The sequence below is a fragment of the Melospiza georgiana genome, chromosome 13 (genome assembly GCF_028018845.1).
Source record: "Melospiza georgiana isolate bMelGeo1 chromosome 13, bMelGeo1.pri, whole genome shotgun sequence".
Classification (NCBI taxonomy): domain Eukaryota; kingdom Metazoa; phylum Chordata; class Aves; order Passeriformes; family Passerellidae; genus Melospiza; species Melospiza georgiana.
The window spans coordinates 10,557,468-10,570,591 of NC_080442.1; the positions used below are offsets into that span (position 1 = coordinate 10,557,468).

General features: G+C 38.5%; 1 protein-coding gene across 1 annotated transcript; it reads left to right on the plus strand.

The window, feature by feature from the left end:
• Positions 1-1,153: 1,153 nt before the first annotated feature.
• On the plus strand, positions 1,154-10,858 carry DTWD1 (DTW domain containing 1). Its single transcript, XM_058033424.1, has 4 exons — positions 1,154-2,532; positions 3,601-3,744; positions 4,611-4,884; positions 8,635-10,858. The coding sequence occupies exons 1-4, from the start codon at positions 2,260-2,262 to the stop codon at positions 8,862-8,864; spliced, it is 921 nt and encodes a 306-aa protein (XP_057889407.1). The 5' UTR covers positions 1,154-2,259; the 3' UTR covers positions 8,865-10,858.
• Positions 10,859-13,124: the final 2,266 nt, after the last annotated feature.

The window sequence follows — 13,124 nt, forward strand, 5'->3', positions numbered from 1 at the left end:
CAGAGGCGGCCCGCGGGAGCCGCGCTCAGCCCCGGGCTGTTTCCGTTCCCCGCCTCCCCGCGGCGGCCGAGCCCGGCACTTTCGTTCCGGGGCCTGCGAGGGCCGCGCGGGAGTCGCGCCGGGCGGCGGGTGAGGAGCGGGCGGTGCGGGGGCGCTGGAGCCGGGCGAGGAGCGGCTGAGGAGCTCCCGTCCCGGCGCGGCGGTGGCGGCAGGAGAGAGGAGGCAGCGCTGCTCGGGAGCGCCGAGGGGCCGCGCTGTTCGCGGGGCGGGCTCGGGCGGCCCGCGGTAGGAAGCGGCTGTGCGCCCACGGGGGCCGCGGTCCCGCTGCGGCGGCGGGACGGGGCCGCTCAGACACCGAGCGGCAGAACCGCGCTGTTACCGGGGCAGAGACAGCGGGCTGTGCCCGCCCAGCGCCCTGCGCTGTCCGCCCCCAGAACCTGCGCTCTGAGCCGGCCTGCGCTCACCCCGCCGGGCTGATAGCAGCGAGCAGCGGCATGGTCGGGGCCGTGGCACCCCTGAGCTGTACACGGCCCCCGAGGTGCACCGCCGACCTGCTGAGTTGTCCTAGAATGGCGGCTGGAGTGTGGAGGGTACCCTCCACCGGCACCGATTTACCAGGGGTTTAGAGATGAGGTGCAGATGGAGTTGTTGTTTAGTCTTAAAAATATCTGCCTGAAATGAGATTTGGATCTCAAAGTTCTAGTCTGTCATTTTCTGAAGTGTACTGTACTGTATGCATAGTGCTGCAGCCTGGGCACAGCTATTAGTTTGAGGCCACAGCGTATCCCTTGTCAGCATCGATAACAAAAGTGCTCCAGGGTGTCACCGTTGAGCGGCACAGAGTGTAAGACATTCCACTGAAGAGAGTCAGTTTGCAGGCTGGGAATGCATGTCCAATTCCAGGGCCTCTCGCCCTCTGCTTCTTGAGGAAACTTGATAATAGCACAGGTTGCTCTGAGATGTAAACTATACTGGCTTTATCTCAGAGAAACTTGAAAGCAAATTGCACTAGAAAATTCGTATGCATATTAGATTTTGTGTTTATTTGAGTGGACTTCTCTGACCCTTTCAAAAGTTAGACCTTGGCAGAGGCAGAGGGGAAGGTATCATAGCATGCATGAGTATTTAATTTTACCAGAAAATAACAATTTTTTCTGGAATTGATTTTAATTTGGTGTTGGAAACTTAGCTTAGTTTTTTGGTTTTGTTACTTTCCAATTACATTACACTTGATTTTATTTAAACGCTTCATTTTGGATTACATTTCAGGACTTACTGTTTGTTTGTTTTTGTTAAACATGACTTTGCTACACGATTTCATAAGTGTGATCCTTGACATGAAAAAGTAAACCTAAATTAGCTGAAAGTAAATCCTGAGAAGAACTTTCATTTCATGTGATGCAGCACAAAGTGCCAAAGGCAGTTTATAACTACTGCAGGCTGGGCAGGCTCCTGGCTGGGGCTGCTGTGGGGCTGAGAGCAGTGAGAGGGGGCTGTGACAGCACAGCAGCACTAATTCTGTCTGCCCCGGGGTGGGCACATGGTCATGTTTCTCATGCCTTGCTACATGGTGAAAATTCTGTGCCAGCTGTAGAGGGTGAGACAACAGCTATCCTGAGGAAAGTGTGACAAAAATCCATCAATAGTACTAAAAAACCACAAACTTGTGGAAGTCTAGACTGGGTCAGCACTTAGTATCTGGAACATTGGGCACCAAAGCCCTTTTCTAGCTGTAACTTTTTCAGCCTTAAGCTCTTCTCCTGGAAAATTTCTTTTATTTCACAAAGTTCTATCCAACAGGAATTTCATTCAGGTTATTTGGTTGGCCCACACGCAATAAATTTTAGGATAAAGATCTAAATTAGCACAATTAACTTTTGTCTTACAAATTTCTATCCTGTAGGCATATAATTCCTTGTCAGTAGTCATATTGGAGACAAATGGGATTGCTTATCCAGGTAAACACTGCTTACAGTGTTTTCATTAACTTCTAGGCACAAATCTTAACAACAGAGAAATAATAGACTTCTGCAGGACTTACATGAGTGGGATAGTGAATGTGCATCTCTGCATTAAGGATGCAGATCTCGAGTTCTTTCCAGTTTATCTTATGCAAATCTCTTGAATCAGATGATTTTTATTATTCTTTCTGTTGTAGGAAACCTGTTCTTAAATGGGATAATGCTGAATATTTTCCAGTAGATTAGTTCATAGTAATTGGCTTTTTATTTAACAACATTTTGTCTGTTTCAGCTAACCATGTCTTTAAATTCATCTACACTTTTAAATGAAGGAAATGCTCAAGGAGCAAAAAGAAATACTGAGTGTTTGGAAAGCCTACTGCAGAGTCCATCATCTATTCAAGATAATCCACTTCAACAATTACAGTTAGCATCCCAGGAAGTACTGGAAAAGGCAAAAAAGAGTGGGAGATCAAAATGCCCCCGATGCAATAGTTCAAGGATGTTCTATTGTTATACATGCTTTGTTCCTGTTGAAACTGTCCCTACCAAAGAAATTCCAACTGTGAAGGTTAGTATTTCTTAATAGTTTTTTATAATATCTTTGAGGTTTTAGTTACTGTGGACAGAGAATAGTGTCTGCAGCCATTTCTTTTCTGACTCATTCTTTACAGACATTCATTTTGAACACAGCTATAAGTATGAATAAACTACAGTTAGATAAAATTACTGTTCTTACTTGAGGAATTACATGTACAAACACTGAAAATGTTCCAATCCTCACATAAACATTTATGTCTCTTCTAGATGAGAATATAGGCTGAAGTCACTCAGCTTCTCATGCAACTGTGTTTCCACTTAGTTGTAGAAAGTTTCTTTATGGTGCTCTTGCACATTCTTCAGTTTCTAATAACTCTGGCCAGAAAATGTTATATTGGGAACAAAAAATTTGTCCAAAACCAAGGGTGAATTTTACATAAAATGTGACCTAAAAGACATTCCTATATGTCATGGTTCTATAATTCAGATAACACTGTTAAAATATAAGTAGTGAAATGCCTTTCAGCTGACTTACTTGGGGAAACTATCAGAGAGGACTGAGACATTTTGCAATATCATTTAGGATCTAAGATGCGTTTTGAAGACAGTGGCGTTTGAAAGCATCATAAAAATACTTTAGAAGTAATTTTGAAATTTGACCTAGTAAACTTAGGTATATTTTCATTGAAATAGTAATTTTCACAGTTGGGTGAATACCTAATACAGATAGAACCATTCTATTGCTCAAATTAAGAGCACATCCAGCTTACCTTATTGATTCTATTTCTGTAGATTGGCAGCATTCCAAAGTGCATCACTGCTTACTTAGTTATTTGCATGAATTGAATGTAGGTAGGTGCTTCTTCTAACTTGTCTCTAGTTTAGTTCTAAACCTATAAAAAAATCATCACATACATTTTAATTACACACCCATAGGAATTTCTTCCAAGTTTTGAATAAGTTCTTGTTTGTTCCTAATAGGTAAGTTCTTGTAAATTCTAATAAGTTTCTAAGTAAGTTCTACTAAGTTCTTGTAAGTGTCTAATAGATGTTTGTAAATATGATGATGAACACTGCTTTTTTTCTCCTTTTACTCTAGTTGCCTTTGAAGATTGACATTATTAAACACCCAAACGAAACAGACGGCAAAAGCACGGCTGTGCACGCTAAGCTCCTGGCACCTGATGATGTTACAATTTATAAATACCCCTGCATTCCAGAGTATGAAGAGAAGAGACATGAAGTAAGAGATTCTCTAGAGATGGCCAGGCTCTGTGCTGGGGAGGTGCAGCTCCCTCCTGCAGTGGTAGTGCCCTGCAGGGAGGAAACCACTGTTCCATTAGTGCAGTCCATCCTGTGCTCTCTCAGAGATTAGCTCTGCAAACACACAGTTACGGACTGTAATCTTTTCTCCAAAGCTGAGAAAGACTGCAGCACTATTTAACCACCTTGAATTTTCTGTGTTCATCTCCTCACATAACGGAGAACTGGATTTACTGTGCATCTGAAGAAATATTTTGCCTATATTTAAAGTATTCAACTTGGAGCAAGTTAAACAGCAGTTGAATGTTGTGCTCATATTTAGCAGCTGAAAACAGATACATACCTTTTCACAACCTCCTTAAAATTTTTAACATTCACTATGACACAGGAAAACAACTTAAATTCAAGTCTTGTCTATCATAGCATAGAGCACAAAAAAAGTGAGTTATGAACTCGGATGTGTATGTTCATTTAAATGGTAAGCTATCCTTTTTGGCCCTCCTGCCCCATACACTGCAGTGACAAGTGACATTTGAACTTCCTCAGGGCTGACACCATTGTCTTGGCTGAAAAATCTTTTTATACAGAAGTGTTAGAGTTGGTAGTAGAGGCATGGAAGTAACATTAATTAAAAATCTTTGTTAAGAATCTCAATTCATTAACATATTTTTAACATGCATTTAATGCTGTGTTGGACAATAGAATATTTTTAAGAGACACTATTTCATCTTGTCCTGACTTAAATGTTTACAGACAGGTTAGAAAATTTCTGTTCTTTAATATAACAATTCCTGTTGTTCTGTTAGATTTTATTGACACTCAGATCTCTTTGTTTTCTTCATTCAGATAGCACTTATATTTCCTGGCCCAAATTCAGTTTCAGTTAAAGATATTGCTTTCCATCTCCAAAAGTACACCAAGAAAAGTGTCTGTTCTAGTGATGATGACTGTTCCAGAGAGCCCCTTCCTAAACAAGCAAAAATAGAACCTGAAGAAGAAAAAAATCCAAATGAATGCATCTCAAGCAGCAGGAGTGAAGGCAGTAGACTGAAGAAAATAATATTTATTGACAGTACCTGGAATCAAACTAACAAGATAATAACTGATGAACGACTTCAAGGTAAAAAAATACAAGTTGATACTGCGACATTATTGCTGCATAAATGATTAAGGGACATATGTCTATAACAGACCTGAGCACAATGTAAGCTTGTATGTACCCCTATCTCTGTGTATGAGGGATTCAGCAGCCTGTTCCAGGGCTGTAAAATACTTCCTGAGCCAAAGACTCCATTACTTTTCAAGGCATATAATTTATTTTGCAAAAAGATAATACTAGTACTAAGAAAGCATTTACATTTACTTGTCTCACTTCTCTGTTGGAGCGAATTTCCTCAGTCTCAGAGAATGGAAGCTGTCATGTTAGACAGTAGAATAGTAGTTAGAAAGGCCTCTGAAGGGGAAGCCAGGAAGATTTTTTTGCAGGTGGCTGCCTGCTTTCCAGAGACCCATGGGACCATTTGTGTACAAGTTTGTGGCAGACAGGCCCCAAGAAGATAAATAAGGGACTTAGGAGGTTCAGCACAGGTTTGTCATGCCTTGGGTTCTCTTTCTCCTCAAATTGTTAATGGACATTTCCATGATCTCACTACTTCAGACAAAAAAGGAATGGCTGCTTGCCCTCCACACCCTTCCAACTCTGAGAGCAGAAATTGGTAATTCTGCAAAAAGGTTTTGTCTTAGGTTCTTTACAAGAAGTTTACATTTAAGCATTCTAATTAAAACCACAAAAGACAAAACAATTTAGCAATAGCATTCCATTTCTTTTGAGATGAATAGGAGTTTCAAAATTTCATTAGTGCAAAAAGTGCACTTAGCTGGGAGGCAGGTTGTCAAGTTTATATGCAATATACACATATATATATGTATACACACACATATACACTACTACTGGATCCTACAAGGAATTTAACAGACTTTCTTGCATAGAAGATGGATGTTGCCTTGTCTAGTCAGCTTATTAAAGAATCCTACATTAGTATGATGTATTGGCCAATTAAAATCCTGTTATAAGTATTTAGTTTAACACAAAACATACTCTATCAGCCACATTGAAGTATTACTGTAAAGATTAGAGGAATTGCATGTTACCCATTAATGTAAGGCATTTGAAACTTACTTTAAGAGGACAAATTCAAGGAAAATATGAGGCTGCCAGGGGAACTGAAAATTTCCATGGAAGCCTATGCATATATTTGTCAAAAAGACTTAATTGGTGTTACTTTGGAACTCTTGAATGGTTTCCAGTTTCCCCATGAGAATGCTGATTTGATGTACTACTCTCTCCTTTCTAGTACATCTTGGTTCCAGCTGTTTTGCAGCTCCCTGGGTTCCTGAGCACCTTTCAGGATTGCTGTGAGGTTTAATAGTGTCATGCAAGTCAGTTTCTAGTATGGGAGAATTTTACCCATCCACACATTGGGTGTAACAGTGTGCACAGCCTGTGCATGTATTGCTTTCCTTAGCGCCTGTCATAAAGAACATAAATTGCATTAATACCCCTTTTAGAGATTGCAGTTTTCACTTCCAAGATGAATGGGGCAGAGTTTCCTTAGGCATAAACTGATGACATTTTTATGTTGTACATACATGAAAAATAGAGAACTGTTTTCATTTTTCAGTTCAATTGCAAATGAAGTCATCATCCAACAAAATATCCATCATATGTTAAAGCTCAAAAAGGAGTGTGCATAATTCCAAATAAAAAGTAATTGCCATACTTATTAGGATTAAGTTACAAGAAATATTGAAGGAAAACATTAATGAAGCCAAGAAAACATAAAGAAAAGTCTTGTGTTTTGTAAGTTTATATTCATATAGACAGTAAATCTAGTAAATCGTGCTGCAAGAGAAAGCAAATGAGTACATCGATCTTAAAACAAGCTGGGAGAACTTGAACAAAATTAGTTCTATATCTTGGAGAAGTGTTAATATATCTTTAGAAAACAAAACTAAATCAGTTAAAGACAAGAAATACATGAGAGTTGGTAATGTCTAGGATTGATTACTTCATTAAAAGTGATCTCTAGATCGGAAAACAAACAGTTGAATTTAATGTTAATGATGACTTTCTGACATGAGTGATGGAGCTTATTGGCAGCATCACCATGACTGTTAAAGAAAATGATTGCTTTGGTTTTTTTCCCCTGTAAGTTGTAACTGCTTTGTATCAGCCAAATATTTTATTAGCTTATTCATTAGCATTGTGGGGTTTCATGTGAACGGTGAGTATTTGTAAGCAAACATTGCCTTTGGCTGAATACAGATCCAGTACAGATGAAAAGTGCTCAGTAAACTTTTATCCTTAACCCCCTCTGGTTTTGTTGTTTTTTGTTTTTTTTTTATGAAGGGTCCTAAAGTCTTTTGTTTGAAAGTAACTGATACTGCACTTGTGGTAAGCTCAGTAGTGTCCATGGTCTTGCCTTCAGTGAACTTTTGTTTGTGTTCAAACCACAACTACGTGGGAGTTGATGCTGGAGGAATCATCCCTGAGATTTTCTTCACTGCTTTTAGGGTGAAAGCACTGTGGATTTGATGGGAGTTTTCATTTTGGTTAGGCCTGAGAATTCAGGTGGTGAAGACTCTTGAGGGCAACAAGCTTGATGCAGTTTCCTCCTGCTATTTTAAGTTTCACATGTGTAGGATTATTAGAGGTAATAGTTAGACTGTGTGTGCTGTTTTGAGGTTTTGGTTCTGACATGTCAATAATAACATTGAAATTCAGGGACAGACTCTCCTGTTCAGGTTTGGTTTTTTTTAATGCTGTAATTGAGATTTTTTTTCTACAATGCAGGATACCATACTTGACTAACTGCAAAGCAAACAACTAAATCCCTCTTGCAATTACACTGAAAAGATTTAAACACAGTTTGTAGGCTAGAAGTGTACAATTACAAGTGCTAGGCTCTAGCCTGAATTTAGACCTTTCTGAAACTTCCCTGTCCATAACTTCCAAGCAGTTCTTAGACCATACTGGTTTTTGTACTGTTACCTGTATTAAACTGTCCCATGAGACAGAGTATCAGATTGTGATAGAAAAAGATAACTTTACAATCTGCTTCTGATGTTGTTGACGGGTGTGTACCATGTTCTTCATGATCCAAGTGCCCATCCTGTTTAAAATTCATCTGAATAATAGAATAGTTACAGAGACTAAAGTAGATAAAAGATTTTTTTTGTGCCATACAGACACCAAATTCCCTCTTTCATCTTAAGTGGGAATGCTTTTAGTATCTAATAAAGTTAATTGCAAGATGCTGTCATACTTACTCCTGAGTAATTTCAGTGACATTTCAGTTACTTTACAAGCATAAGTACAATTACAATTACAAACTGGCTCTTGTAAATAGTCCTCACTTCAGCAACACTAAAAGTCTAAGGGATTCTGTTTTACACTTGAAAAGTATTAACTTTGCAAAAGATGAAACAATAATTTTCTGAACATTGGTGAGTCTTGGTAGGTGTGGATTTCACTCTCGCCATGTGAAGCGACTCTGCAGTTTACTGAGGGCTGTGTGGCTGTTTGAATGAAAGGATAACTTGTAATTAACTGCAGATTTGAAGATTGTAACCTAGGAATTACAGCACCTCATCAAATTCCAAAGTGATCCAAAAAGGGGGATAAAATTATTGCCTCAGTTTTAAAGATCAAAAGTGTAGGTACAGGAAGAGAAATTATTTTCATGCAGGCACTGAGCAGGCTAGCAGCAAAATCAGAAAACAAAACTAAAGTCTTGGTGCTAAAGTCTTGTTTGACATTCTGGCCACCAATTCAGATTGTCTAATCTAGGTCATCTTTTTTCCTTGACAGGGTTACTGCAAATTGAGTTGAAGACAAGGAAAACTTGCTTTTGGCGTCATCAGAAGGGAACACCAGATACATACCTTTCCACAATAGAAGCAATTTATTATTTCCTTGTGGACTATCATCAGGAGATTTTGAAAGAGAGCTACAAAGGACAATATGATAATCTGCTTTTTTTCTTTTCATTTATGTATACATTGATTAAAGATGCCAAGTGTTGTGCAGGAAAAAAGTAAGCTGTCTGTCGGTGCATGACACTACTTTTTTTTGTAATAATAACCTGCACAAACATAACTAGGTTTTTTTTTTTGGAAATAGACTGTCCTCTAAATAATGTCCAGAAGTGAGCTGCAGACCTCCTCCTGCATGCTTGAGGTTGTAGAACTGCTCACATGAGCAGTCTTATTAGAGTTACTTACTTGAAAACAGTTACATTTTCCTAAATATTGCTGTACTTCAACCTACAGGCCTGATGTGCTCACTGTGATGAGCATGTTTCCTGAGATGGGAGTGGAGGACCTGACCCCTCCTGCTGTAAGGAGTGATCTCTTAACTGTAAGAAGGAATTAGCATGCTGGCTTTTCCATTGTTACTAATACTTCTGTCAGTTGGTTTCTTTGTGGTTTACACAGCAATACAGATTTTGCCTTCATGGCATCAAAGGCTTACTGAGTGAGCAGATGGTGTTTACTTGCTGGGGTGAGTGGCAGCAATAGAGAATGAAAGAGCATATTAATTGAATATGAATTATATATTTTCATGATTAATTCTGGAAAATTCTTCTAGTAATAAAAAAGTGGTCTCTTTAAACACTATTACACAATGTATGATTTCTGTAGTACCATTCATGTACTCTTATATTAGGATTATTCTCAAATTCTTGGGTAATTTTAGACTTCTTCAAACAAATTTAGTTAAGTGTTTATTACTGTTATATATTACCATTATTTGAGGGAGCACTAACCTAACAAATGTCACTATGGCATATTGTAGGCACCACAAATACTGGTTCTGACCACAATATTTCTGACAAGGCTTCCTTAAACTAGGCAGGCTGTGAATCTGCTCTGCTTTTCCTTTTGCAGTAAAGGGGCAGATTAGAAGAGTCTCAGCAAGACTTTGTGCTGATGGGAGTTTTGTCATGGTTGTAGTGCTGCTGTCAGAGTCATCAGGTGTGAATGCAGTTTTGCCAAGCTACACCAGCACAGCCAGTGCTGGCAGAGGGAACAGACTTGACCTTTCAGCAGAGTTATATGAATATATTTTAGATCGTACATTGATAATTATATTCCTAAGGTAGAAAAAAATATTATTAAAGGTACAATATAAGATGGATAAATATTTCTGGATATTCTTAGAAATGCGTTACTTAAGATAAAATATATCTTGTCAAAGTAACAGACTGAAAAATTACAATAGATTATTTTTTAAACAAAACATCAGAGTTTTTGTTATCATTTGTAGCATACTCTCTAGGAGGTCACTCACACACCCTTGGTGAACATAGAAATAATGTCTTGGAAAATACTTCAAGAAAATGTTTTTATACTTACACAGCAGTCCATACAGGCTCAAATAGCTGGTTTGTAAAAAAGAAACTAGCATTTTTAATAGTGAAAAAACTCCTGCATTTCAAGGTGAAATATTAATATTGTTTCAAACACAAAATACAAATACACTCTCTTACATCATACCTCATATTGGCATGCTTATCTGTACAAGCACATATAAAAATGTATTGCAGTGGACAACAAAAACATATCCCCATCTGCAGAACAAAATGCTGGTTGTATTATGAAATTATGAAATGTGCATGAACTATAACAGCACCACAGGAAACACAGGCTTGAAGTAAGAATTAGAAAGATAATTTTTATATCTACCTATATATTGAGCTCATGTGCCAAGCAATGAGAACAATCAGCAGTTGTGTCTCAGTGCTATTGAAACAACACTGCCTATTCATTTGGTACTTATTGCTATTGAGAGGTTATTTTGCCTTTTTAAAATGATTCATGTTACTTCCTTTGGTATGAATTTTGATAGTCTTTTGACATTTCCATCTGTACTTGTATTTCTTAAACAAAGATTGTTGTTGGTTTTTTTTTTAATCACACAAGTATAATAGTTTGAGAAGGAAACTTTCACCCACTTTAAACAAACAAAAATAAAATTAACCCACTGACCTAATGTTTTACAAGAACCAGAGAGAAAAATCTGGGGGGAGATGGGGAGTTACTTCCAAGACACATTTCCCTGGAAACATGTTTTTTATTTAAGAAGCAGAGGTCAGATAAAAGCTTGTATAAGCTGTTCTTCGTTACTTTTGGAAAATAGTTTCATAAGGTGAAAAATTGTTTCCAAATTTAAGTTTTGTGTATCTCACTTTATTTGAACAATGGGATTTAAGAACCTTTTCCAAAAGAAAATTAGTTTTAAATTTCAGTTCATTCTCAGGTGAAATTAATGTACAGAAAGCATTTTAGATCTGGCATACTGTGTCCAGGAACTGGGTTCAGATTCTTTTTCTTCCAGTGCAGCCTCAGTGTAATGCAAGAGCCATTTGTTACACCAACGGACAGAGGCACACCTAATATCTGTAATTCTTTACAGTCTGTTGCTGTTCCTCTGATAACCTTTTATGGGGCAGGAAAGAGGTTTTTGTCACTTCTGCTGCAAATCTGTCCTGTCTGAGCAGCAGATGTAGTTGCCCTTTCTCTCATATTAAAAAATATTTACATCCTCTATTTAATTTTGATGTTGGTATAAGAAGCCAAACCAAGTCATCCATCTCACACTGAAAGCATCTTAGTACCACTGATACATTTCCCCAGCTTTGAGACTAAAGAAAAATTTGTTCCACTAAATGAAAGCAATCAAGTGGTTAATCCTTTCAAGTGCAATTAGCAGCACTGACCTCCCTGTTCTTTAAATTGAGGGTCATGGGGAGGTAAAGGCCAGTTCTGGGCCTTTTCTTTCATATCAGAATACCCCTTCACTATCTCTTCTGTTTCCAAAAACATCAGAGATCAAGAGAGAAAAACAGGCTTCTGCTTCCATTAGCAGTAACTTAAACAGCCATAAGTTAAAGGGGGAGGAAAAGGAAGAGCATCTCTATCTCCTCTCACAACAGGAGACATCTGGCCTCCTGTGGGGAGGCCCCAGATAACAAAGAACCTGTCAGTGCAAACCTCCACGATGTGTTCTGAGAACTATTTTACCTGCAGTCTGGCTCATTCATTTCCTGCCACTGAAGCCATCTGCTTTTGCTTATTGTGGGTATTTTTGTTCTTTGTTTGGCCAGGAGCATGAAGTGGCTTCACTTTAGCATGCCTGTAAGCTTGGTCAGAGGGAGTATTTAATCCTTTTCTCAAAATGAATAAGAGAGGCAGCTGCTGCAAAAAACAATTCCTTTCCTGGAAGGTAGCAGAAATGTCATCCAAGCCAAGGTTGGATAAAAGGTCATGACAGTGCATGGGGTAAAGATACATTGAGATTGAAAAGAGATGCCAACTTGGAAGCTACAGCACAACCTCCCAAAGCACTTGTAATCTTACCTGATTTAAATCCTTTGCTACTGCTTCTTGCAATTTTTGAGTCCATCTGGTTTTCCACATAGTGTTCTTCAGGCCCAACTGCAGAGTAATACAAGGTTCTGTTCTTACCTTGCCCTTGAACTGTGTTTCAGTACTTGCCTGAATGATCTAAGTATCAGTCTACATAAATGACAGTTATAGCATACTTGTACAAAATGTAATGTGATTTGAAAATCCATCCTACCTACCCCTACCTTCAAAAGTGCCAAAAGAAGAAGAGAGGGAGGGAAACTTCCTATTAATTTCCCATAAGTTACTATAACACAATTAATACACTCCCAGGTGCCATTAACTTGTGTCTCAGAGTATTCTGGGATACAAAAGTTAATGGTGATTGCAGCACATTTCCAACAAGAAAGCTTTCTTACTAAGATCAGAATATGTGGCAGTTAAACTCCTGATCCACTGATACCAGAATATGAAGCCACCTACTAAGGTACTGAAGGACTCAACTTAGTTCCTAAACTGTTTTTCCTTGTCTTGAAGGACACCATTTTAGTAAAATTGTAATGCTGTCATTAAGAATGTTAATTGTGACTGATCAAACTTAGTAATACCAACATTTAAAGGAAGTGTTTATATGAAAAATCTACCAGATTCTTCCTGTTTGCTTGTTGGGAAAGATAACATGTAGCTGCCATTTTACAGATTCAGAAAAGAAATGAGATGCTGTGGAATTTAAAAAGTAGTTTATCACATAAAACTGCTCATATTGGTGTGATTTCTTCACCCCTATCTGCCAGAAATAAATTCAAATAATTCTGAAGTTCCAGAGTAAGAGGTGGGAACTAGTTCTCTAATGCAAAACAGACAGCAGACTGCATTTTCACCTCATGGAAAGTGGAAATTTTTGTCTAACTTTAGCAATACTGGTGCGGTTGCCACATGATTTTACTGCTG